This window comes from Tribolium castaneum, chromosome 9, assembly GCF_031307605.1.
Source record: "Tribolium castaneum strain GA2 chromosome 9, icTriCast1.1, whole genome shotgun sequence".
Classification (NCBI taxonomy): domain Eukaryota; kingdom Metazoa; phylum Arthropoda; class Insecta; order Coleoptera; family Tenebrionidae; genus Tribolium; species Tribolium castaneum.
Window position 1 is genome coordinate 2,213,659 of NC_087402.1, and position 25,598 is coordinate 2,239,256.

Below are 25,598 nucleotides of genomic sequence, written 5' to 3' on the forward strand. Positions count from 1 at the left end.
AAATAATTGCGTTTTTGGTAAAAAAAGCTTTCTCATATAGTTAATCTTATTTTCGATTTGTGAACTTTCGTGAAAATTGAGGTTTAGCTCTAAAACCTGCTGAAGCGCCCGAAAGTGGTAAAAATAACACCATTTTGGACCTAATTAGGTGATTTTTGGAGCAATTTTTGACAAAATTTTGCTAAATAATTATGTATTATTAGATAAAAACATGCTAATATTACGCAAAAATGATAAAAACACGTCATTTTTTATTAAGTTTATTCACAAAAGCTCAGGTTTTATCTTTATATTGTTCAAAAATTCAAGAATTGCTCTACTTTTGAACGAACTTACGGATTTTTTTGGTTAATTTTTGGGCAAAATTTCGTTAAATTAGCGTTTCCATCTGAAAATATTCAACATATCAAAAGGCAAAATAATGAATTTTTCGATCCAGTTTAGTGGTTTTTTTGGTTGATTTTCGGAAAATCTAGCGAAATAATTTCTATGTTTATGTAAATATTTTTCTTGATTTGTGTAATGTATATTTGCCACCAATAAACATATTATTATTATTATTATTGTTACTTTTGAAAAAAGAGGTAAAACGTCTGAAAAAGCAAAACTAAATACCATTTTGGATTTTTCCAAATAAAGTTTGTCAAAATAACGTTCCTGGTTGAATTTCGTGATGTAAAGGTCGAAAAGGAAAAAGGGTAACTTTTCGTTTTATTTTAACAAAATCTCGCCTAGACACCTGAAAAAAAATTCTTGGATTTTTTTTGTCCCATTCTAAAAAAATTATGATGTGTTCAAACTTTCAACAAAGACACAAAGACCCTCATTTTTCTTTGTTCCTTCGATTAAAAAATTATTCACGAATTCTGTCAGAGGATTTTGAAACTGTCTTCATTTTTTATCTACAGCTAACAATTTTTGAGATATCCATCAAAGTTTAGTTCCTCAAGATACTACAATAATAGCTGGAGTAAGAGATGAGTACTTTTATTTGTTTTTATTGAAGTGAGACAGGTCCGAGATTTGATATCTCAGTTTTTCATTATACACAATTATTTAAGGACTTTGGAGCTATTTCTATTTTTGGTCTATGATGAATAGTCCTTAAGATATAGATTAAAATTTGGGGAACTAGTTATACTTTAGTAGAATATAATTTTTTTGGCAAAGTGGAGAATCAAATTCTTACAGGAAATAGTCTGAGGATTCAAAAAATGTCTTCATTTTTTTATAAGGATAAAGATTGGTTGAATTAGGAGATGGGTGTTTTTTTAGTAAGTGAGACAGTTCAGAGAATTTATTTCCAGTTCGTCAAATGGAATAATTTTTCGTCTACGAACGATAACATTTAAGATATAAGCCAATAATAAAGTTTGAAGGAAATTGTGAAATTCTAGTAATGCACATTTAATCCTTCCTTTCAGGTGACCATAATCCTGAAAGACGTGAACGACATGTCTCCCGAATTCGTCACTCCCAACGAGACCTCCGTGGCCGAAAACATCGCCATCAACACCGTGGTGATGGCCGTGAAAGCCATCGACAAGGACGAGGGTCGCAACGGCTACATCGAATACTCCCTATCCCCCGACTCCGCCTCTTCTGGCACCTTCTCCTTGGGCCCAGTGGACGGCCTATTGCGCGTCTCCGGTCGCATTGACCGCGAAACCAAAAGCAACTACACCCTCTCCATAACCGCCCGCGACCGCGGCGACCCTCCGCGCGCCACCCACACGAAAATCTTCGTCCGCATCCTGGACGAGAACGACAACAGCCCCGTCTTCGACCCGAAGCAGTACAGCGCTTCCATCGCCGAGAACGCCTCCATCGGCGCCAGCGTGCTCCAGGTGTCCGCCACCGACGTGGACGACGGCCTCAACGGCCGCGTGCGCTACTCCATCAACTCGGGCGACACCAACCGCGACTTCAGCATCGCTGAGGATACGGGTGTTGTGCGAGTGGCGAAAAATCTGAACTATGAGAGGAAATCGCGGTATGTGTTGACGGTGCGCGCTGAGGACTGTGCCGGGGATGTCGGGGGCGAGGTGGTGCGGGCCGATACGGCGGAAATTGTTATTTCGGTGTCGGATATCAACGATAATCCGCCGACGTTTTTGGATTCGCCGTATCTGGCCTATGTTATGGAAAACACCATTCCGCCCAATGGAGGGTATGTTATTACGGTGCAAGCGTATGATGCCGACACGCCGCCGTTGAATTCGCTGGTGAGGTACTTTATCAAGGAGGGAAAACCGGATACGTTCAAAATCAATGCTTCGACGGGGGAAATTTCACTTCTGAGGGCTTTGGACCGAGAAGCGCAAGCTGAATATACGCTCTCCTTGGGTGCAATGGACACCGGTATGTTTTTTAGTAGCCACGTTAAAAAATTCATTGACAACTTTACGCACATTCTGGTTTTGCTGCATTTTTTTACATCTTTAGCTAAGTTTGCATCTTTTACTGCCGTGAAACAAATTCAATAACTTACGACCGTTATGGTGTCAATAATAAAACTCTGTAACAACTGGGCTGTTAAAGAAGTTTTAATAGCCCGACTTTTTTAATGCCCACTTTTTGAATAACAGTTTATTTGCCCAAAATAACTTTAAATTATTGAACATTTTTAACAACATAACATATCTTTTTTCATTTTGTTGGAACGCTTGGAAATATCGATTTCAATTTTTGGTTTATCTACCACTTTTGAATATCAATTAGAAGAAATCAATTACTTCATGTTGATAATCAAATAAGCAAGCAAATGAAGCAAAATATAAGCCTGGATTAATTGCAACGCCAGTAACGCCACATTATCTGGAACAAAATTAAAGTTTGATTACGCCGAATTAACCGGAACGATCTTCATGGGACTTTGTATTATCAGAAATTTAGCGAAATTCTCTAACATTTGTAAGCAAAGCTAGCTTTATTTAGTATTCATTTACATTTCTTCGAAATTTTCAAAATGACGAGTAATTGTAAAACTTTTCATTTTTTAATGAGCAGAAGTACTTAAAAATAAAATTATTGTTTACATAGTTTTTAGAAAAAAATTCAATTAGTCGGGATTTTGATCGATCGGTAGGTTCGGTTATAAAATATATAATTAATTAAAAACAAGAGCAATTCTTAAACAGCCAAGCAACAAATTAAAAATGAATGCTTTTGCTTAGTTTTTGTACTTTTTTGGATTAGTTTTCCTTATAATAGTCCTACAATAATCTCCTACCGTGTTTTCATCCCAGAAGCCTTTTTGCCGATCTTCGAAAATATTCAAATCTTTATGAAAATTCTTGTTCTGCTTCTTACTCACGCTGCTCAGGACTTTCGGAAAGAAATCTAAATGTGAGTCAAGAAAACGTATCTTAAGAGACATATTTACGCCCATCTGTTGATAATTATGCAATAATTCAGCCTGATTAGTTATGGAAAAACCAAAATACAGCAGATATGTAGTGCTTCTGAGAGAGGTCTTCCTTTATTTTCAAATATAAATTGCCCACAAATGTTACAAAAACGATCATAAGCTAATTTACATCCTCTATTAGACGTATTGACTCTGTATCCTGATACTTTATACTTTAAAACAATGAACCTTAACTCGGAAGGATTCATACAGGTAAGGGAGAAAATCTTTCGTAGCAAAAAATTGGGACGTCATAAAAAAATTTACTCGCCTTTTTGGGTTCCTAGAGGGTAAGTAAACATAAAAACAAGAATTTGATTAAAGGAAAATAATGAAATTATTATTGATTAACGTGTAATCGAGCCTCTAGTTTGCAATACTTAATTTAGAAACATTCTTATTGAATCACCCGACTATTTATTTGTAATAAAAAATTTTAACTCCTTATTTAACGAGGTTTGATTTAAAAATAACGTATTATCAAAAAAAAATAATAATTATAATAATAATAATCTGGTGCCCACAAAGAATTACGATAGGGGTTCCAGGGAATTGTGTCTGTATTTTTCGTGTTCTGTGATCCGGATCCATTTGAACAAGTTCATAGCGGAAGACCTATAACTGCTACAGATCATGATAATCCAGAAATCGTAGTCGATTAGTTCTATTAGCGGAAGATAAATTAACTTAATTAATGGCACTCACAGTTTTAGTTTATTTTTTAACGAAAAATTGCTTCAAGCAATGGCTTCGAGGCGGATTAAGTAAATTTATGAAGCTAGTATTAAAAAAATCCGCCATTTCTAGTTTAAAATAAAAATTTAGCCAATTTACGGCTGGAATAAGTTCCAATTCAATCTTTTTTATATAAAACAAAAATTGAAATTGCTATTTCAAAAAGTTCTGCAGATGAGAGGACTTTATTCGTTGCAAAATTGTGTAGCAGAAGATCATTTTGAGGTAGTTTTGAGCAACTCTGTGCAGTTGGTGTTTCGACTTTTGACCTGCGGCCATTTCGTTCCACCGGTGGTCAAAGCAACTGGCACAAGACAGGTCGTAAAACATGTCGCCAATAATAGAAATGAATATTTGAGAAATGCAGTAGCTACGTAACATGAATCCTTGAACCGCAGATTTTACCTAGAATTTTACACCGTCCAGCAAACTGAGATTTTTCTGAAAGGAAAATTTGTACTATATTTCTTCGGGACTTGTGGATATTTTTAAAATGTGCAGACACAAGTATCCCATAAATCATAATGATTTACAACAACAGTCGGTTAAACCTAATAGTTAAATAATGAATATGAACGAGGAAAACGGTATAGCATGGCGGCCAGATCTGTCGATAAAATATTGCAATTTGTCACTATTACGGTCGACGGGGGGCTGCGTTAGTACCAGGAAGCGAGAGCCATGGTATCGGGCGAAATCGAGGGCCTCAATCGGCAATATCTATAAACCAAGAACATTACATTAAAAGGAGACAAGACAGATCGTGCACTGCGCGTATTGTTATACTTGCCTCAAGTTAATATAGATTTGAACTCGGGTCAAGTATCCTTTTATCAAGTTTTTTATCGAGTCCTATCTGATCCTCAAACCTTGCGATCGGCGATTTTTTCGCCAAAACATCACAAAAGCTAGGGAAAAATAAAAGGTACCGATAGAAGAGAAGCACTGGCAACAACGCTAGCCTACGGCCAACAACGTCAGTCTTAAGCTACAAGATCATAGATACCGGCTTGTAGACAAAAGGCATCGTCAAAATTCCACGACTAGGGAATCGTATACTTTCGAACGCAGGTGTCCAACAGAACCGAACATTTGAGAAAGGAACTGCCATCCTATTCTCACTTTATTTATTTATTTTCCCGTCAATTCGGAAAACCGGAACCGGGCCTTTTCCTCCGGGTAATACCTCTCGAAAGGAGGTCTTCCACACGGGCCCCAGCGGCCGTCACTTATACGAAATGTCACGAATCCAAGTTCTCACGATGCAGCGATTAGCATCTACATTATTGATAGCAGACAAAGCGCTCTTTTTTCTACCAAAGTCGTTCGGAAAAATCGTTCGATTCGTCGAAATTCCCACGATTTGTTCATTGCACCGAATTTTCTTCCGGGGTTAAATGAAAGAGCGGTTATGGCGTGTTTGTATTGGCTGTAAGGACGGATGACCCCATCTGACCCGCGAATGAATTTCAAAGTGCAAACCTAGTTATGTGCTTGTTAGCCCTCCGGCTCGGAATTGCTAAGTCCGCGTCGTCATATCTCGCACTCGTGTAATGGGATGTGCGATAGATAAATAGGGACCGTATTTAGCATGTACCTGCAATAAAGCACCGTTATGTCAGAGGCGCAGCGGAATGTGTGCACTGCCAGGGGACGTTTCGACAAACCAACCCATTTCAGACGCGCTCCGACACAAAATTGAGACTTGGCGGAAGACGTCCTGTTCCTGCTGGAACGGGTTCAAGAATCCCTGGCTACGCCCAACGGCCACCATCCGTCTTAATTCGAACCGGGAATTAAACCGCATTTGTCGCGAAATTGGAGCAAAACACACAATAAATTACTTCTCCTTTAGAAAGATTACTGTAAAGTCGGTGAATTTATTTGTGGAAGTTTAAAAGTCGGAACGCGAATTCAAATATCCAATTATCATTCACGTAGTAATGAGGGAAGGCCGTGGGAGCTGGGCATCGCTCCGGCATGTTAAATAGCAAGCGGCTGTTTAAATTCACAATGCCGAATCGATATTCTTAGTATTAAACCATCCAGCATTACAAATAGCTCAAGCGGCGATTTTTTCCAGGCTCTCCACCTCTAACCGGAACTGGCACTGTGAAGATCATAGTACAAGACGTGAACGACCACACTCCTGAATTCAAGCGACAGTCCTACCATGCCACGATTAACGAAAATTCACCTCTCTCAACATGGGTCGTGACTCCCACAGCCACCGACAAAGACATCGGTCTGAACGCGAAAATTCGCTACAGTCTATTGGGCGACAAAGTCGACAGATTCAAGATAGACCAAGATGCGGGAATTATCACCACATCGGCGATCCTAGACCGGGAAGAGACCGAAATCTACTATTTCACCGTAATGGCGCAAGACTGCTCCGCAACCGAACCTCGGGCAGCCGCCGTCAATCTCACAATCACCGTCACTGACGAAAACGACAACTCGCCCTCGTTTTCCTCCACCAAGTACGAAGTCAACATCTCCGACAAGACCAAAGCCGGGGAGTTTGTCTTCGGCGCTAGGGCTTCGGACGACGATATCGGAATCAACAGCAAGATCTCGTACGCTTTGACCGGCGAACACGCCCCCAATTTCACCATAAACCCCGAAACTGGGGTCATTAAAGCGGCGCAAGATCTGGCCAAGTTGGGCACGAAAGTGTTCAATCTTGAAATTGAGGCGGCAGACGGGGGCAAAAAACCGCGCAAAACCAGCACAGAATTGCGAGTTTTCCTGCGCCCTGACCACCTGTTCCCTTCGTTCACCTCACCGGGGAAAACACGGTTCGTTCTTGCCGAAAACGTGGAACACGGGAAGCTGGTGGCGCGGTTTAAAGCCACGTCCCCGAAGAAAGGAGCTGCGAGTAATGTGAGATATGCGATCGCCGGGGGTAACATTGGCGAGGCTCTCACTATGGATAAAAACACCGGGGAAGTCCACGTCGCTGGGAGGGGACTAGATTATGAAACGCTTCCGGTGTATGAAGTCTGGATCGAGGCGAAAGACTCGGACGTGCCTCCCCTCCGGACTGTCTTACAACTAACGATAAATGTGACCGATGCCAATGACAATTCCCCGGTTTTTAATAGCAATCTGTACAATGCGTCGATTTTGGAGGAGGAATCGCCGCCACAGCTAGTCGTTAAAGTCTCAGCTGAGGATTTAGATTCGGGCGAAAATGGACAAGTTACCTACAAACTCACCGATGATTTCGACGGAACGTTTGAAATTGACTCCGAAAGTGGTGAAATTTATACTAATGCGAGACTTGACCGTGAGGAAACCCCAGCTTATGAACTCACCGTGGAGGCTTTGGACCAAGGCGTGCCCCAGATGACGGGCACGGCCACCGTCCTAGTCACAGTTTTGGACAAGAACGACAACCCGCCCCGTTTCAGCCGCTTGTTCAGCGTCAACGTGACGGAAAACGCCGACCTGGGCTCGTTCGTCATCCAAGTGACCAGCTCGGACAAGGATATCGGCGATAACGCGAACGCGACTTACAGTTTCACGGAAAACCCGGGCGAGAAGTTCAAGATTGACCCGATCAGCGGGAACGTGACGGTCGTGGGCCACTTGGACCGCGAGCAACAGGACGAATATTTGCTAAAAGTGGCCGCGGTGGATGGGGCGTGGAAGGCCGAAACGCCCCTCACCATCACCATTCAAGATCAGAACGATAATGCACCCGAATTCGAGCACTCGTTCTACAGTTTCAATTTCCCCGAACTGCAGAGGGATGTGGTGTTTGTGGGGCAAGTAGCCGCGACCGATCGAGATAAGCAAGGGCCCAATTCGGTGATTAGCTACTCGCTGCAGCAGCCCTCCGACCTGTTCACGGTCGACCCGGCCTCGGGCGATATCTTCAGCAAGAGGAGTCTGCGCTTCAAGTACACGCAAATGGAAGCGTCGCCGGAAAATATGTACTCGCTCACGATCCTGGCCACGGATAATGGCAAGCCGCCGATGTCGTCCGAGTGTCTGGTCACTGTCAACGTCGTGGATGCCAATAACAACGCCCCCAAGTTTGACAAACCCGAGTATCTTTCGCCGGTGCCGGACGATGCTCAGGAGGGGCAATTGTTGCTCAAAGTCACCGCAAAAGATAAACTTGATTTTGGCGTTAACGCCGAGATTAATTACGTGATTGTTGGGGGAAACGGCTCCGAAAATTTTGCAATTGACAAGTATAACGGCTGGATCACTTTGACTAAACCCGTCACGGAGATCGGGCAAGAGTACCTCCTTAGAGTACGAGCAATTGATAAAGGGGTACCCCCGCAACATGACGAAGTCACAGTCACGTTAGTCGTCACTGGCGAAAATAAATACATGCCAGTTTTCACCGCGCTCAGTTATCAAGTCATAGTACCTGAAAACGAACCTTTAGGTTCCACAATTCTGACAGTTAACGCCTCGGATGACGACCAAGGCCCGAACGGAATGATTCGGTATAAAATATCAGGGGGTAACGAACGTAAAGAATTCGCCGTTGATCCCTACTCGGGTGCCGTTACAATTCTCCAACCGCTAGACTATGACACGATTCAAGAGTACCATCTCAATATCACAGCCGAGGATTTGGGCTTTAAGCCACAAAGTACCACCGCAATGCTTACAATCACCCTCACGGATATTAACGATAACTCCCCCACGTTCAACCAATCGATTTACGAGGCCTACATTTCGGAAAATCTCCCACCGAATAGTTTCGTTTTCCAAGTCAAGGCTACAGATATTGACTCGCCCAAAAACGCAATCATTCAATACTCGATTTCGGACGGTCCTGATAAGGACATGTTTGCAATTGACCAAAAAACGGGCCGAGTCACTGCTAAATACAGTTTCGACTATGAGGAAAACGACTTGTATACAATTAACATCGTGGCGAGCAATCCCGACTCGCCAATGTTCGGTATTGCCGAACTTCGCGTCCACATCAATGGGGTGAACGAGTACTACCCCCGTTTTATCCAACCGGTGTTTCACTTCGACGTTTCCGAATCGGCGGAAGTCGGGACTCAAGTCGGAACCGTCCAAGCCACGGATCAGGACGCTGGGGACGACGGCAAGGTCTATTATCTCTTTGTGGGTTCGAGCAACGACCGCGGTTTTAACATAAATTCAGAGAGCGGAGTTATAAGTGTGTCCCGGAGTTTGGACCGGGAGACGCAAAGTCGCATCGTTCTGACAATCATGGCCAAAAACGCAGGTGGTATTCGGGGGAATGACACCGACGAAGCCCAGGTCATTGTGGAGGTGCAGGACGGTAACGACCCACCTGAGTTCCTCCAAACTTTATACGAAGTCGAAATATCGGAAGGTGCCCCAGTTGGGTCTAAAGTAACGGCGGTCAAAGCCGTCGATAAGGACGTACGGCCCCAAAACAACCAGTTTAGTTACTCAATCATTGGCGGTAATATCGAACAAGCGTTCAAAATCGACCCCCAATCGGGCCAAATCGAAACGGCGCGCTTCCTCGACCGGGAAACCACCCCCGAATACTCGCTCGTGGTGGGCGGGATCGACACAGGTCTGCCACCACAGACAGGCACCACGACTGTTAAAATCCACATCACGGATATCAACGACAACGGGCCGACGTTCGACCCGCGCGTTGTGGGGAAAGTGCTAGAGAACGAGCCACCAAACACCAAAATCATGACTCTCTCGGCCAAAGACCCGGACCTGCCCCCAAACGGCGCCCCGTTCACTTATAAACTAATCGGGGGGAAACACCGCGATTTTGTCAAAATTGATAAACATTCGGGGGTGGTCGTGACCACGAAAATGATCGATCGGGAGGTGATCCCCCAGTTGGAGATTTTGGTCGAAGTCGAAGACAGTGGGAGTCCGAAAATGAAGTCACAACACGTTATCACGATCGAGGTTTTGGACCAGAACGACAGTCCTTCGAGCGCCAGATCGGTGCATGTGCTAGTCTATGCGTTCAATGGCGTGTTCCCGGTGGGAAAAATCGCTGATGTGCATCCCAACGATCCGGATATTGTTGGCGATTACAAATGCAAAATATTACAAGCGCCGGCCAGTTCTGGGATTTTGTCGATTCCCTCGGGGTGTAACCTTTTCGCGTCTAAAGTCTCCCCAGGTCAGGGCTATTCCTTATCAGTGTCAGGCAACGACGGCAAGCATTTTGACGTAGTCTCAACCGTTACCGTCGAATTTGTTACGTTTAGTAACGAAACGGTTGATCATTCCATCACGATCAAGATCAGTAACGTGACCAGTCAACAATTCTTAGCCCAGAATTATAGGGGACTTTTGGATATTCTCAAAACGTCACTATCGTCCGGCGAAACAGTTTTACTCTACGGCTTACACGACACTGACGATGGTCTTGAGTTAACACTAGCCGTGAAAAGTGGCCACAACTACCACAACAAGGATTTAGTGGTTGAAAAACTACGAAAAAAGCGCGAATCAATTGGTAGTCTCTTCCAAACTAGCGATGTATCAATCGGTTACACCCCTTGTAACGAAAACACGTGCCAAAACGGCGGTATATGCACGGCCGAAATCACCGTCAAACGAAACGTGAAAATTACAGACAGCCAGAATATCGTTTTCACGTCCCCTGTGATCCTCCACGAGTACAACTGCCAATGTGCCGATGGTTTTGCTGGGAAAAACTGCAACAAACGCCAGGACCCGTGCCAGCCAAACCCTTGCAAATCCGGGGGGCAATGCCGCCGCCAAGGTTTCAATTTCCACTGCATTTGCCCGCTCTCCAAAGACGGGAAGTACTGTGAAACGGAGCGTGGAGACGCCTGTTCGGAAAATCCCTGCCAGAACGGCGGTTCGTGCCGCCAAAGCCCTGACGGGTCCTCGTTCTTCTGTCTCTGCCGACCCGGTTATCGCGGGAACCAATGCGAGGCTTTGGCCGACTCCTGCCGCCCTAATCCCTGCCTCCATGGCGGTCTCTGCGTCAGTCTCAAGCCTGGCTACAAGTGCAGTTGCACAGACGGGCGGTACGGCCGCCACTGCGAAAAATCCACGTTCGGGTTCGGCGAATTGTCGTACATGGCGTTCCCGTCTTTGGACGCCGCCACCAACGACATCACTTTCATTTTTTCGACGACTAAGCCCAACTCGCTGCTGGTGTACAACTACGGGTTGCAGACTGGTGGTAGGAGCGATTTTGTGGCCGTGGAGTTGGTGAATGGACGCGCTGTTTTCTCGTTCGGCGGCTCCCGAACGGCGGTTACTTCCATCAGTGTCGGAGGGAGAAATAACAACTTGGCTGACGGAAGCTGGTATAAAATTATAGCGACTAGAAATGGGCGAGTGGTGTCATTAAGTGTCGCTTCGTGCACCGAACATGGTGATGTATGCGAAGAATGCCGTCCGAACGACAATTCTTGTTACGCTGACGATATTGGACCGGCGGGGTAAGTCATCGTTTGGTTTTATAGCATTTTTTTAATCGGGTTTTTTCCAGGACTTTAAACTTCAACAATCAACTGTTACTAATCGGGGGCTTGAATAGTGCCGACCCGGTGCTGGAAAGGCCTGGGCAGATCCACTCGGATGATTTGGTCGGTTGTGTCCATAGTGTTTCGGTGAATGGACGTCTTCTCAACCTAAGTCATCCGCTTCATTCGGACGGGATCCAAAACACATGCATCCGGAAGGGTTCATGTCGGGGTGTTACGTCCGATCCCTGCATGGGGTACGGGACGTGTTTAGACCACTGGAGTGCAGTGAATTGCGACTGTGGCAATAATCTAATTGCGCCCAATTGTCACGGCGCCCTCCAACCGATCAGTCTAAGCGATGGCGCTTTCGTCGAATTTGCTATTTCGAAGAAACACAAACGAATGCAACTACTGGAAATCTTTTACGGCGGTTCCACTTTATGGAAACCGAAACAACCAAAGGAATCGCCAAGCAAAAGCGTTAGTTTTCTCTTCCGAACGGTGCGAACCCAAGGCGTGCTTTTCTACGCCACGAGTAATAAGCAATATACCTCAGTAGAATTAATCGACGGACAAATTATTTACATGAGTAAATTATCGAACAGTGTGAATATGACTGAACCCCACGTGCGGGTGACCGACGGACAGTGGCATAATTTAACCCTCCATTCGCACAGTCGCGTCCTTGAGATACTTTTGAACGGTGTTAGGATTGGCGATGAGTTGGATTCGGAAGGTGTCCATGATTTCCTCGACCCCTATCTTACGTATTTATCACTCGGGGGTGCCCAAGCAAGTCTTTATTATGCACGAGGGTCGGTACCTCTAGCTTTCGAAGGTTGCATTACCAACTTTACCGTTAATAACGAAATTCAGCCGTTTAACGGCTCCGGTTCAATTTTCACGCAAGTCATTTTCAAAGGAAAAGTTACAAAAGACTGTAATGGCCCTATCGGGGTTGGGGCCGCCGCAACCACCGACCCCCTCAGTATTGGAATAACCCTCGTCATCGTATTCTTTGTGGTGTTACTTGTGGCCATATTAGTTTCGTTCGTAGTCTTTAGATTAAGGAAGCAACACAAAGAGAAAGGTGGCGCTCCCGGAAGTCCCTCAGGCTTGCACAGCAAGCAGAACGGAAGCGCCACCATGATGAGTACAAACGGGTTGAACGCCGTCAACGACAACATCCTCGGACGTAGTTTGCACTCGGGTGACAATTCTTTGGGTTACCACTCCGAAAACGGCGACGTTATTCGGGGAATCGGTGGCCATTCGTTAGTGGGCCCCGAATTATTATCGAAAAAGTACAAAGAAAGGGACATAATTCAGGGCGAGTTAACCCGCCCGCAAAGACCAGACATCATCGAGCGTGAAGTCAGCAAAAACCTCCCCATGCGGGAGGAACACCACCCTCCCCTACCCCCAACATCCAACCACAACCACGACCATGGAGGCAACGACTTGAATTCCGAAATCCCCGAACATTACGACCTGGAGAACGCTAGTTCGATCGCACCGTCCGACATAGACATTGTTTATCATTACAAGGGTTACCGGGAGGCTGGAGGCGTCCGCAAGTACAAAGCGACTCCGCCCCCGGTTGCCGGTTACCACCACAAACACGCGTCCGGTGCGCAGGGACAAGCCCAACATCGGCACTCGCCTCACCACCCCACGGGGTACCCCCCTCGGGCGCCGCCCGTTACTAGTCCCGGCTCAAGGCCCCATCAGAGCACGCCCTTGGCCCGCTTGAGCCCCAGTAGCGAAATGAGCGCGCAACAGCCCCGAATTTTAACACTGCATGATATCAGCGGTAAGCCGCTGCAGAGTGCTTTGTTGGCCACGACGTCCAGCTCAGGGGGCGTCGGTAAAGACGTCCTTCATAGTAACAGCGAGAGGAGTCTAAACAGCCCCGTCATGTCGCAGTTAAGTGGCCAGAGTTCCAGTAGTCGCAAAGCGGCAGCTCCGCCCCCTGTCACAAATTCGCTGACTGCGGAAGAAATCGAGCGATTGAATTCGCGTCCAAGGACTTCGAGTCTTGTCTCGACTCTCGACGCTGTGTCCAGTTCGAGTGAGGCCCCCCGAGGTGGTGTTAACAACCACTTGAACCACCTGCACCATTCGCCCGTTCCCGAGACGCATCACAGTTCGACCACGACGGACGAAAGTGGGAATGATAGTTTCACGTGTTCCGAAATCGAGTATGATAACGCGAGTTTGGCGGGGGATAAGTACAAGAGTAATGAGCCGGATTCGCGAAGGAATGATTCGAGTTCGGGGAACAAGAACAATCTGCCTCTGCCGTCGTATGACGGTTTCGATTCGTCGTACAGAGGGTCGATGAGTACGTTGGTGGCTTCTGATGATGAGTTGGAAGGGCCGATGTACAGGCCGTCGACGGGGTCGCCTTCCACCACCGGGCTTGGGTGGGACTACTTGTTGAATTGGGGGCCCAATTTCGAAAGTTTGGCGGGAGTGTTTAAAGATATTGCCGAGTTACCTGACTCTGTGAATGGAAGGGTGCCATCCTCGTTAAGGCTAACGAATGCGCCCAAGCCTTCCGAGGAATATGTATAAAATAGTGCCGTATTTAAAAGACTCGATTTTTACGAATTAATGAACCCTTGTATCAAGGATTTTCTATTTTCTTGCCATATTTTTGTATTTTTGTAAATTATTGTGTCAGCGACAACTGTAAAACGTCTTCCTGTTTTTAAGACTTTTGTAAATACCTTTTTTACTAAAACGTGTAGAAACGAATACTTATTTAATGAATAAACTAACTTGAAAATTAAAGGCAGTGTTTTTTTCTGACTGACATCTTTACTAAAGGCATTATCAGCATTGCGGAGCACGAGTAACGTAACGAAAAATTCACATTACCCAAAAGCATAATCAGTTATCACTCACAGTTTCTTAATTTAGATGATTTTACCAATTTGAAAATTATTTTTTGTGCGAGTTTTGTTGGTTGCATAGCACACAATTACAGATTAGTTCTTTCGTATTCTAGTAGTTCATTTGCTGACTCTTGGGCACAAAAATAATAACATTCTTTTAGCTTTGGTTTTGTTAATTTTTGTGATAATTGGGGGAAATGGAAAATGTGTGCCGAACGTGTCTACGAGTGCCTGACAATTTAACACCACTTTATTCAAACCAGGGATTAATAGAAAAAATTGAGGCAATTTCATCCATTCAAGTAATTCCGGTTTGTCTTCTAATTTAAAACACAAACCTATGATTTTTATTCTTCAACAGATCATTAGAGGCAAAGAGTATCCTTCAAGTATTTGCCAAGAATGCGTATTAAACGTTAACACCCTGTACAATTTTCGCAAAGTGATAATTAACAGCGATAGAGAACTCAAAGAAAGGAGCTTATTTAATGAACGTTTAAAGCCCGCCAGACGAAATTCGGAAACGGCAATCAAAACCGAAGAGCTTAAACCAAAACTGAACGAAACAGTCCAGTCTGAAAATGAATCCGTTTGTTCTTTTGATGAATTAAACCCCAACAATGTTAAAGAAACGGTTAAAGGAGCTATCGCTGTGATGAAAATGTGTAAATGTAACGTGTGTGATAAAACATTTCCTTCAAGATTTAAGTTATATAACCACAAACGCACCGAGCATGTGGCTCCTGGTGTTTGTAACGTCTGTGGCATGATTGTGAGGTCTGATAATCTGAAACGCCACGTCCAACTGCACCTGGAAACACCAGTTGAGTGCAAACACTGTGGCAAAGTGTTCAAAAATTCGGAATCATTACGAGGACACATGCTAATCCATCGAGGAATCATTTACACTTGCGAGATTTGCGAAAAAACTTTCAAAGTCAAAGCGGAATATAAAAGACACCTGAAGACACACATAGGTCTGGTTTCAGTTTATTTAATTTTTTTCCAACTTATTTGTTACAGACCCAGAAATTGGTAAAGTTATGTGCACAATATGTGGAAAAAGAGTCAGAGACATGAAAAAACACATGCACAGCCACACGGGTGAACGGCCTTATATGTGTGTTTATTGCTGCAAGGGCTTCACGAGCACTTACTCGCTCAAAGTCCACACCAGGCAACATACTAATGAAAAACCCTACGTTTGTGAGCACTGTCCAATGGCCTTCCCCCAAAAAGTCTCACTAGTGACTCACATTAAATCAAAACACGGTGTAACGTAAATAAAATAAAACGCTATATACTTAGAAACAACTTTTATTTACATAGCACAGCTGTCTTAAGGCAATGAAAAAAATCGCATTCATTTGTTTCCCACATTAAGGCATTAATTTAATTTGGTAACTATGGTAACGAGCCACATTGAAGCTCTGTGACCCACCAGCAACTTCTTTCATTGTTCCAGGAGCTGTTAAAGAAAGCAATGAAACCCAATAACATTAAAGGATTATGCACAACAATATAAATAATAGCTTAAATCGGTTTATATAAAAGAGTAGTAACGTATTTCTTGCGGTATCTATGAGTGGCGCTAAGTACCATGACTCCATCCTTGATGGATAAGGCGTAAAGGTGGTTTAGCATTACGTGGTTGGGTTCAGGTAAGAGAGTTGGTTCACACTGCAAAAAATATACCTTGTATTATTTACGATAAGAAATACTCTTCTTCAGTAGGCCATGAAATTAAAGGTGGATTTAGATTTCTACAACCTACTTGATGCACACTAATATAATATGAACAAAAGGCTATAACTGATTTTTTTATCAACCAATTGAGCGTAAAAAATCTGAAAAATCTTCAGAAATCACAATGTTTGGATTTTACATACGATTCAAGAAAAAAAGTGCAAATTACCGAAAGTGGCGTGTCCTTATTCAGAATAACTTGCAGTAAGTGCGGGGGCAATATGGGGGGCCCTGTGACCTTCTCCCATGGCTTATTGGCCGGTATTTCCTGCGAGAACTCCTTCTGCGAGTCATTATTGGCATTTTCGCTGTCCTTATCCAGGGCTTGAAACACCTCAAAGTCGGACTTTTTCACCGTAATAAGATTATTTTTGACACCGCTTTCGTCCTCCACCATTTTATTCCCAGGGTCGTTCTTCCACTCCCCATCAACGTAGAACTTGTACTGGTGTTCCCCTTCTGGCAAGTCGATGATAGTTACGAAATCGCCGTGGCTTTTCACCATAGGAATAGTTTTCCACTCCGTAAAAGTCCCACTGACGTAGACGTCCTTACCCCCGCCTTCCCATCGGAAAACCGTCGGTGTCTTGTCACTGGTGTTGACTTTAGTACCCTCTGACACAGTGTTAGCTCGCGGTCTCTGGTGGTCGAAATCGGCCGTCACGGGGCGCGTGAAATACGGCTCTTCGTCGTCTTGCGAGCTCTGGTACAGCAACTTGTCCGGTTTTTTCTCGAAAACGAACGCTTGGCCCTCTCTGGAGGGGGACGATGGCACCGTCTCGCCATACTTGGGGCGCTCCCGCGGCGCTCCGCCACTGCCTGCATTGCCCATTTTACACGCTTGAGCCCGAGTTTACCAACATTTAAAGCGCTAACAATTTATTTACACTGTGTACAAGTTTGACGTTCGTGACAGGCCTAACCTTGAGAGCAACCTTGAGAGTTGAGAGGGGAGATGGAACAACCTTGAGTGGGAGAGAGAAAGAGCAAGCCTCGTGTGCCTTGTGGCTAAGGCCTCACAACCAATTCGTGAAATAACAATAAAAGTTTCTTGCTAAATGTTGTAATATTTCAATGGTGGGCACCCGTTATCAAACTAGGGCGTGCAAATTGTTGGATAAGCGCGTAATTTTGGCGTAAACCGGGCCAAATGCGTGTCCGTAGCCACAACCAAGCTGGTGTTTTGACGGAATTACGTCACGTGGCGTCGTTTTTGGCGTCGGTGGACTAGAAAATTCCCTAATTAAAGTGATAAATCGATAGAAGAAAAGTTTGGAGGGAAGGAAAATCGAGTCAAGAGCCCCAGTGAGTGAATTACTAGTTTGTGGCAAAGTCTGGTTAGAGCAGCCATTTTAGGTAGGCGCCGGAAACAATTAGTTGTTTATCTTTGATTTGGTGAAAATTGTGAAAATGCGCGACAACGATCAGGAAAAGTCGCAGTCTCCGGACCAGGCGGAAAAGCGGCGAAGTCGGAGCACCTCAAACAGTAGCAAGAACAGTAATAAGAGCAAACAGAGCCGTTCCAGTTATTCCAAGTCACGTTCAAGGTCCCGGAGCAGGAGCAGTGAGGCCGATGGTTACAGGCTCCACATTGCTGATATAGGGGACGATGTGCGAAAATCCGACTTGGAGAAGGTTTTCGCTCCTTTCGGAGACTTGAAAGAGGTCTGGATGACCAACAGTACGCCGTGTTTCGGCTTCGCCGTTTTCAAAGACAAAAAGGCAGCTAATGCAGCTTTGAAGGCCACGGACGGGATGTAAGGGTGAGGTGGTGGTTGGTTTCGTGGATTATTCTTGGGATTGTAGCGAAGTGGCTGGGAGCAGGATTAGGGTGACCCATGCCAGGCCCAGAACTAGGGGCTCAGGGAGGAGGTTCTTCAATTCTAATATGAGATGCTATCAGTGCGGTTATTCCGGGCATTTTTACAGAGACTGCCCGGAATTGAACGGCGGAGGCGGCGACAAGCGCGATCGCAATTCACGGTAAAGCTTACTTTCGGTTTGATTACGAGACAAAGCATTTGTGGCGGTTGAGGTTCATTGTGGAAGAGGTGATTATCAGTTAAGACGTCTTTTAAAATGGGAATAATGTTATGCAAGAATATTTAACAGTCACAAAAAATTAAAATTAGGTACCAAGTCTAAAATTAAGCCTTCTCACAAATTCAATTTAAACATTAATGATTTTTGGTGACAGGGCTTAATTTTTTACTTTTGACCATAGATTAGTAATTACTTTGCGATTAAAAAAAAAGACCGCTCAACTGATAGCTGCCCGGGGCACTTAGTGTGCTTTGTCTCGTGATGGAGTTTCTGTTTCCTTTCGAAGTGCACCAAGACGTTTTACCTAATTGTTGTTTTGTGATTTGTCAGGCACATGGTATTAATTTATATGGTTTGGTTAAGCATATTATATGGATTTGTTTGATGGGTGTCCATATATGCCAGTTGGTGACTTGGTGTGGAACTGACATAGCTTTTTGGCCCTGTATGAGTCAGAGTATGGTGCTCATTATGGTATAAATATTTTTAGTTACGATTCGCACTACGATCGGTCTAGACGCCACAGAGATAGAGACCGTGGTGACTACTACGAGAGGGACTATGGACGAAGACACCAAAGGTCTTCACGGAGATACGACGACTACAGGAGAAGCAGTCGCCGTCATCGTTATTGATGACTTTTCTTCAAGGGTATTTATAGATTATTTAAAAGAAAATATTGTTTATTTCTGCATTTCCATTGTGTGTTTTCTTCAAGTAAATGAGTGTTGTTTTCACAAGTGTTATTTTTGTTTATATTGTGTATAATAAATTGAAAGGACCCTACGTTTGTTCCGCGGTGGTGAATGATTTAAAAGACACCACTTACTTACCTTTCCACTTTTCCATACCGGCACAACAAAACAAACTTGGAATGCGACCATGAGTTTCAAATTATATACGTAAAAATAACTCAATTAGCGGTATTACGAAACTGCGCATCATAGAAAGATTTTTTATTTGAAGACGTTCTCAAAAAATAACAATTTTCAAACTACATACATTACGTCAGTGACTCACACAATAAATAAATGTATAAAAATAATACTCTGTAATAAGCAGGATTGATATAGACGTCACGCAATGGCAAGACGTGTCTTGTACTTAAACATTACGGCAAGCATCGGCTCATCTTCGCGAGGGCCCTTCCTCTAGTTTGCGCCAAACAACCTGCGGTAATTTTCGTTAAATTTTATAATAATGAGTTAACTTAACTCACATTGCACATTTCTCTGACGAGGGCTTTTTCCCCATCGTCCATGTCTTGAGACGTGCTGTCTGACATGTTCTCCGTCCTTTCGGGCATCCGCCCTTCCCTCTCCAACTGTTCTCGCACCTCGAGGACCTGGAGGGCTCTGACGACGGCTTCGGGGCGCCCTGTGAGCACCCCAACGCCCGCATCTGGCGGAATAGCAATACTAGAATCGCCCGTTGTTGTCGCAATCTGGTTGATTTTATGAGTCAGAGCGCGCTTATCTTCCTCCAGTTGCTTAACGCGCTGCTCCAGGCTCCTAACGTATTGCATAATTTGATCTAAAAACACTTATTAATAAAATTCCAACAAGAAAAATAACTTCGCACCGTTGAAAGTGCTCCTTTGCCTTGCAAGATTCTCGTGGAGGATCCTCTCCCGACTGGCGGACCTCCTCGGGGGGTTTCCCCCATTTGTGAACTGCTGGGGAATCGCCGGTTCGTCCGCGTTAGTGCTCGAACTCGAGCCGTCGCCGTCGTCCCGGAGGTTCCCCGTGGGGGCGCTCCCGCAGGCCGGGCACATGGAGTTGCCGCCTCGCTCCTCGTCCAGATAGAGACACAATTCCTTCAACTCCAAGTTGTCCTTGATCAATTCTTGCTGCTTGTTGTCCAACTCGCGTAATTTATTTTGATAAGCGGAGACCTCCTGGCGCATTACGCTGGCGGTGTAACGGCCGAATCGTTGCCATTCGCGGGCCAGTTTGCGCCCTTTCTGGCGGTCGTCGTCGAGGAAACAGCACAAATCCCTCAACTCCTGGTTATCGTCGGCGAGGCGCTGGTTGGCCTCTTTGAGGGCGCGCAACTCGCCGAGGATGCTCTGCATGTGCCGGTTGGGGTCGGCTAAGCGAGGGTCGTCGGGTTTCCGAACGAATTTCAGCATTTCGGGACGGAGGAACTCGTCGTCGTAGCGAACTGGCCGGTGCTGGACCTGGGGCACGCCGGGCTCGTCCAGGGGCCGCGGCTGGTGCACCTATTTTTTTTTATTTAGCAATTTGCGTTTCAACCTCATTTGAAAAAATGTACAAGTAACGTAACAATTACGTGATTTTTCGTGTTTACTTTTTGAGGGAAATGTCGCAAAAAATCGTTTCTCTCTTATAAAACCAACTAAATCAAGCGAAACATCAATCCGACCTTCATCAAAAATTATTCGCGTACTAGAGGAAAATTTCGCCAAATGAGTGTTGTGTATATGGCTCCGGGTGATTAGTTTTCGACTGTGATTTTTTACCGAAATTCTCTTAGACAATCCAAAAAGGACATAAATTTGGGTTTTTGCACTATTTTTTTACGAAAAACGAGATTAATTTTACGAAAAAGTGCGTTTCAATAGAGAAATATTACTGGTGCATTTAGAAAGCAAAAATAATATAATTAATTAGAATACCGGAGATGTGAAACCTGTCAAATTATTATTATAAATACTAATGAAAAAGTGAAAATACAATGCTTATTATACACACAAAAATTCGAGAAATTTGGTGGCAATTAATTAGTAAAACTTTGGTAATCGTCTGAGTTTTACTTTCATGTTTAGTTCTTCTCTAAAGAAAAAATACAACTTTCTGGTTTCACTTTAAGACATACTTTTGTCGATAAATGGGATGAATAAATAATTGTAGTGTGTTTTTATTTCGCCTCTACAGACCTGCACTTGTGTGGTGCGTTCTGGATAGTAGGGGTAGTTTTTTCCGGGCTGTGGCAGCCTCACGTTTTCGGGTAGTTTGGGTGCGGGATAAAGTTTGGCATCTTTCGGGTGGTGTTTGAGGATGCCCTGGGCCCCAGTGGGCGGTAACGGCGGCGGCTGATATCTCGGGGGTGCAGAAGTGGCAGAATCCGCTGCTGGTTTCACTACAAAAGGCTGTTTCTTATTGGACATGTTTAATAACATGCCACCGTAATCTCTTAACGCGAACTGGACATATTCTGTGTGGCTTTTAAACTGGATGTAGGTCACAGAAGTGGCTCACTCGCGTCACATATTGAAGGAATTGAGATATTTCGAGTTGGTTTTTTCGGGGTCATGCACGAGAAATTACTATTTTGGGATTTTGGCACTTTTGGGCACTGTTTAAACGAAATTAGCGCGATTTCAATGGCAATGCGTATTGGGAGAGTGAGTAAGTCAACATGGCCGATGTTACTTTACATGAGGCAAACACTCTAGTGGCAGGCCGAGGTGAAGCGAGCCTCGAGCCGGACGTTCACACTGCCAGAGTCAGGTAAATGGAAACGGATTAGATCTCTGGTGGCTTTGTTGGGAGACGTGGCAAAAATAACTTTTTTTTTACCAAAAATGCGAAGCTCTTTTCAACAGCAGTCCCAAGAAACAAGCAGATTTCAATCTAATAGAATGTAAACCTGAAGCTGAAGTTAATAAAAATTAAAATTTAAATGGCCAACTCACCTTCAAAAAATCAAAAAATTGATTTTTTAAATTTGTCGCTCGAGCTATATCTACGGAACTATAAGACGAACTCCATTAAGTTTATTATTTATTATTATTATTTATTATCTATCTTTTTCAAAAACACAAGATGAGTTTTTGATTTTTTTTGCCTAAAATTTTAATGGTCAAAGTCAAAGCAAATACCTTCACAAAAATGATAAAAAAAATTATACTCACTCTAGCAAAGTTTTATAGACTTTTATAAGTCTTAACAAACCTCTAGAGTTGTTAAAAGTCCAAAAAAAAAACATTTGTTCGATTTTTGATGTTGAATGTTTTCAATTTTTGTCGCGATTTTGGTCGATGTCGGGTACCCGGAACATTTATCGAGCAATAGCTCCGGAAATATTAGAGATAACCCCTTGAAGTCTATCATTGTTGGAAAGCTCTTTAGATTATCTATTTTTTTCAAAAAAGATTATTGTTCTCCGGCTAATAGTTTTCGAGCAAATTGCAGATAAAAGCAAAAATTGGTAAAATTTTAAAAAATTCATAACTAAAAAATTATTGGGAATTTGGCGATTTCCTTCATGCCAATCGATTCCCCGGATCATTTTGCATAGGTAGGGGTTAAAATAGTTTAACTTTTTCGAATAGTTTTGTCGTAATTGAGAAAATAAACAAATGAAAAATTTATTATTGTAACTGAGGTGTATTGTAATAAATCGCAAAAAATGCTAATTATAATACGTAACTTACAAGATTATGCCCAATTGTAAATATTCTATTAAATAATGCATAAAAATAGCCATCGGTTTGGCTATTTACACATTAACTGTATCACATACACAAGAACTTCGAAAGAATTGTTTGCAGAACAACAATGAACCGTTTGTATTTCTGTTTGTTAATTTAATAAAATGTTAAGTTAATTAAAAAAATGAAATGGAAATTTAAAAAAAGCTGCCTCGCAGCCCATCCCTGGCGGGGATCGAACCCACGACCTTTGGATTAGAAGTCCAACGCGCTATCCTCTGCGCCACAGGGACGTTGCATAAAGCCTTGCGAAGGCGATTTAAATTGAACGAACACAAGCAACCAACATCATAACTATTTTATTACAAAAAAAATTGATAAACTATGCAAAAAACCTATTCAGAACTGCGTAAACCAGGAATGAAGTAAAAAAAAGTGACCAACTTTTGAAAACAACAAACGTTAAACAATATGAAAAATCGGTCATCCGAAAATTAAGTCCATGTGGGTTTCTTGTTCCACTGGCATGTTTACGCCTTGACGTAATGGAGGTGTAAAGTTGAATCTAGGCAATAAAACACCCGAGATTAGCTCACTTGGCCATGGCTAGGATTCACCGTTTCATTGGTCCTTTGAGATTCACCTGAGCTTGAGGGCTGCTTTGCAATTAAGATCCCAGCGACGATAAATCACTCGCACAATGTCGTGTGAAGACGACTTTTTCGCCCAAATATTTCGTTACATATTGAATTCTCGCGTTAGATAATTGCCAAGTTCCCATTATTCTTCTTTAACAAACCAACTTAATTACCATTATCTTTCCGCCCCATCGCCAGACGTTTAATTTCCTCCCACCATATTTTATTAGCACCGGCGGACGTATAAATAAAAACGCGTAAAAATTGTAATAAAAACTTTATTCTAAACTTAAAAACATACAAAACAATCATTCAACATCTGAAAATATCCAGTCTTCATTTACATCAATCCACGGCTTGGTTGTTCTTTTTTCCCTGATGATTATTTCTTCTCTCCCCGTCCATTCGTCATCAGAGGGCGTTATTTCTGGGTTCCGCACACGACCAACATTAACATTAGGTTCCTCATAATCCCACGTTTCATCAACCAAATCAGCGTCATAAAAATCATCATTTCCGCAAACGCTGCCTTCTGATGAAAGCCGATCATCGTCACTGCTGGGAACCTCCGTTGGTGGAACCCTCGGACCGTCAGCTCTCCCATCGTCAAGCATTTGGCGGAAAGAATCCCGTTTTTCGCCATATGTTTTATACAGCGACATATCGACATAATTCTGCTCCAAATCGACGAATTTAATTCGCTCGATTGAATTTGGAAACGTCTCAAGTTCATTATGATACAAATCCAAAATTTCTAACTCATTCGTGAAATCATCCACTGACGAAACAAGATTAAAAGATGCTTTAACGATTCGCAACTTCGGTAAAATCGCTAGTTCTTTCGGAATTCCGCAAATGGAATTATGAGACACATCCAGAACCTCCAAGTTTGTTAAATACTGGACCTCTGGCGGTATCCAGCTCAGCTCGCAATGACTTAAGTGAAGCTCAGTCAGTGACACAATCCAGAAAAGTCCGTCCGGGATAATAGACACAAGTATGTGGTCCAACTTCAAAACTTTCAGTTCTTTCCATTTGGTTTTAACGAATAGTTGAGTTATGTCTTTAAATTCGTTCTCCTGTTTTGTTAATTTGCAATTGGTGTTACCTATATCTAGATATTCTAAGGTTGATATACGTTTGAAAAACTCGAAATCAACGTCAAGCAATTGCGAATTGTTCATTGTAATTTTTTTGAGCGTTAGCTTACGTGCCACGCTCACGCTGGTCAAAAAATTGGCACTGTAATCAATTTCGATTAAATTGGGGCAATGACAGGTCATGATCCAGTGCGGAAAATTGTAAATTTTGTTATGGGACAGTTTTAGACTAACAATATTGCGACTACAAGCCGGCTCGACATCAAACGTTTTGATAAGATTATGAGACAGGTCTAACACTTGCAACGCTTCCAAGCCGGAATACAAACAACTAGGCACTTCTTTTAGTTGATTGTGGTTCAAAACCAAGCGCTTTAAATTTAATTTCTGTACATCGCGCGGGAGTTGGCTAATTTCGCAATTTTGAAGATGCAAAGTTGTAATTTTAGTCAATTCAAAGGTGGTAAGAAATTCATGCAACTTACAGAGCTGCACTCGCTCCCCGGTATCCTCAGTGCAATTTTGCACTTTAAGGGTGTTATCACGGGTCGGGACAACGGACACAAACGTATCCTCTAAGAACATAACTGCAGGCAAATTGTTAATGTATGTAATATTTTACCTGTAGTTAAAATCTCTTGTTGGACGTTTTTCATTTTATTTTGACAATTAGGTAATTAGGTTAGGAAAATAACAACAAGCATGTCATCCCCACCTGTTGACCGATCAGCGCACGAGTTGGCACGAACTCAGCCGTCTTTTGAAATTTGCCCGCGTTGTTTAATTAAAGTGGAATCAATAAATGCCGCAATTTTGTTTATAATTGGAGTGAATCAGTTCTTTACAAAGGGCAATCAATAAAGTTGGCAACTGTGCCGTCGTGCGTGACTCGCTTCTTGGAGCGTTGATGATCCTGTTTTGCATTCCGAGTGTAGAGAACATCGGATTTTTTGCATAAATATGAGATTCTTTTAGTGGATACCGCTTCCACACGATATTATAAAACAAACTTCCAGATACATGTCATAAACCTATCCAAAGTAAAAACTGATTTTATAAATTATTAATAAAAGTACAACGTATACATCGAGGTAAAGAAAATGGATTATTATGTTCTAATGAATTATTCCGATTTTTCGCTAACTCTTATAGTTGGCAATCTTTTTTTACATATTAT

At 43.2% G+C, this 25,598-nt stretch overlaps 5 protein-coding genes and 1 non-coding gene across 9 annotated transcripts in view; 3 read left to right on the forward strand and 3 right to left on the reverse strand.

Annotated features, from left to right (window-relative positions):
• The window catches only part of ft (fat), a 51,489-nt gene extending 37,095 nt beyond the window's left edge, over positions 1-14,394 (forward strand). Inside the window, exons 6-8 of the mRNA XM_965991.5 lie at positions 1,425-2,361; positions 6,228-11,571; positions 11,622-14,394. Of these exons, the coding sequence (XP_971084.2) occupies positions 1,425-2,361; positions 6,228-11,571; positions 11,622-14,175 (8,835 nt within the window). The 3' untranslated portion in view covers positions 14,176-14,394. The remainder of the gene's footprint in view (positions 1-1,424; positions 2,362-6,227; positions 11,572-11,621) is intronic.
• A 199-nt stretch (positions 14,395-14,593) lies between these two features.
• LOC103312589 (zinc finger protein 69 homolog B) lies at positions 14,594-15,812 on the forward strand. The gene is made up of 3 exons (XM_008193584.3): positions 14,594-14,800; positions 14,860-15,475; positions 15,522-15,812. The coding sequence occupies exons 1-3, from the start codon at positions 14,696-14,698 to the stop codon at positions 15,779-15,781; spliced, it is 981 nt and encodes a 326-aa protein (XP_008191806.1). The 5' UTR covers positions 14,594-14,695; the 3' UTR covers positions 15,782-15,812.
• Positions 15,800-19,184, reverse strand: alc (alicorn). The gene is made up of 3 exons (XM_966049.4): positions 19,121-19,184; positions 16,414-17,063; positions 15,800-16,178 (listed from the first exon to the last, which is right to left on the reverse strand). The coding sequence occupies exons 1-3, from the start codon at positions 19,134-19,136 to the stop codon at positions 16,032-16,034; spliced, it is 813 nt and encodes a 270-aa protein (XP_971142.2). The 5' UTR covers positions 19,137-19,184; the 3' UTR covers positions 15,800-16,031.
• On the forward strand, positions 17,323-19,073 carry LOC100142195 (uncharacterized). 3 transcript variants are annotated; one of them, XR_001574835.2, is made up of 5 exons: positions 17,323-17,549; positions 17,601-18,001; positions 18,051-18,227; positions 18,618-18,732; positions 18,778-18,996. XR_001574835.2 is itself a non-coding variant. In XM_064358631.1 (4 exons), the coding sequence occupies exons 2-4, from the start codon at positions 17,655-17,657 to the stop codon at positions 18,670-18,672; spliced, it is 579 nt and encodes a 192-aa protein (XP_064214701.1). In that variant the 5' UTR covers positions 17,324-17,549; positions 17,601-17,654; the 3' UTR covers positions 18,673-18,996. The 3 variants fall into 3 exon arrangements, 2 of the variants coding, with proteins under 2 accessions (XP_064214701.1, XP_008191805.1); XM_064358631.1 differs by having other exon boundaries at positions 17,324-17,549; positions 18,618-18,996; XM_008193583.3 differs by lacking the exon at positions 18,618-18,732 and having other exon boundaries at positions 17,382-17,549; positions 18,778-19,073.
• A 44-nt stretch (positions 19,185-19,228) lies between the features above and the next one.
• On the reverse strand, positions 19,229-25,172 carry LOC659916 (coiled-coil domain-containing protein 85C). Of its 2 annotated transcripts, XM_008193585.3 has the most exons (6): positions 25,044-25,172; positions 24,907-24,996; positions 21,187-21,389; positions 19,869-20,508; positions 19,507-19,820; positions 19,229-19,457 (listed from the first exon to the last, which is right to left on the reverse strand). In XM_008193585.3, exons 1-6 carry the CDS (start codon positions 25,075-25,077, stop codon positions 19,416-19,418), a joined length of 1,323 nt encoding a protein of 440 aa, XP_008191807.2. In that variant the 5' UTR covers positions 25,078-25,172; the 3' UTR covers positions 19,229-19,415. The 2 variants fall into 2 exon arrangements, with proteins under 2 accessions (XP_008191807.2, XP_008191808.1); XM_008193586.3 differs by lacking the exons at positions 19,229-19,457; positions 19,507-19,820; positions 19,869-20,508; positions 21,187-21,389 and having other exon boundaries at positions 23,586-24,996.
• Positions 22,904-22,976, reverse strand: TRNAR-UCU (transfer RNA arginine (anticodon UCU)). Its single transcript has one exon. It is a non-coding gene; the product is annotated as a tRNA-Arg (tRNA).
• Positions 25,173-25,598: the final 426 nt, after the last annotated feature.

Coding starts and splice junctions, on each gene's coding strand:
- LOC103312589 (XM_008193584.3), top strand. CDS start 14,696: ATGGAAAATGTGTGCCGAACGTGTCTACGAGTGCCTGACAATTTAACA. Junction 14,801..14,859: donor AGGCAATTTCATCCATTCAA/GTAATTCCGGTT, acceptor ATTCTTCAACAG/ATCATTAGAGGCAAAGAGTA. Junction 15,476..15,521: donor ACACCTGAAGACACACATAG/GTCTGGTTTCAG, acceptor TATTTGTTACAG/ACCCAGAAATTGGTAAAGTT.
- LOC100142195 (XM_008193583.3), top strand. CDS start 17,655: ATGCGCGACAACGATCAGGAAAAGTCGCAGTCTCCGGACCAGGCGGAA. Junction 18,002..18,050: donor TTGAAGGCCACGGACGGGAT/GTAAGGGTGAGG, acceptor TTGGGATTGTAG/CGAAGTGGCTGGGAGCAGGA. Junction 18,228..18,777: donor AAGCGCGATCGCAATTCACG/GTAAAGCTTACT, acceptor AAATATTTTTAG/TTACGATTCGCACTACGATC.
- LOC659916 (XM_008193586.3), bottom strand. CDS start 25,077: ATGAAAAACGTCCAACAAGAGATTTTAACTACAG. Junction 24,997..25,043: donor ACAAGAGATTTTAACTACAG/GTAAAATATTAC, acceptor TTATGTTCTTAG/AGGATACGTTTGTGTCCGTT.
- alc (XM_966049.4), bottom strand. Junction 16,179..16,413: donor ATAAGGACACGCCACTTTCG/GTAATTTGCACT, acceptor TATTTTTTGCAG/TGTGAACCAACTCTCTTACC.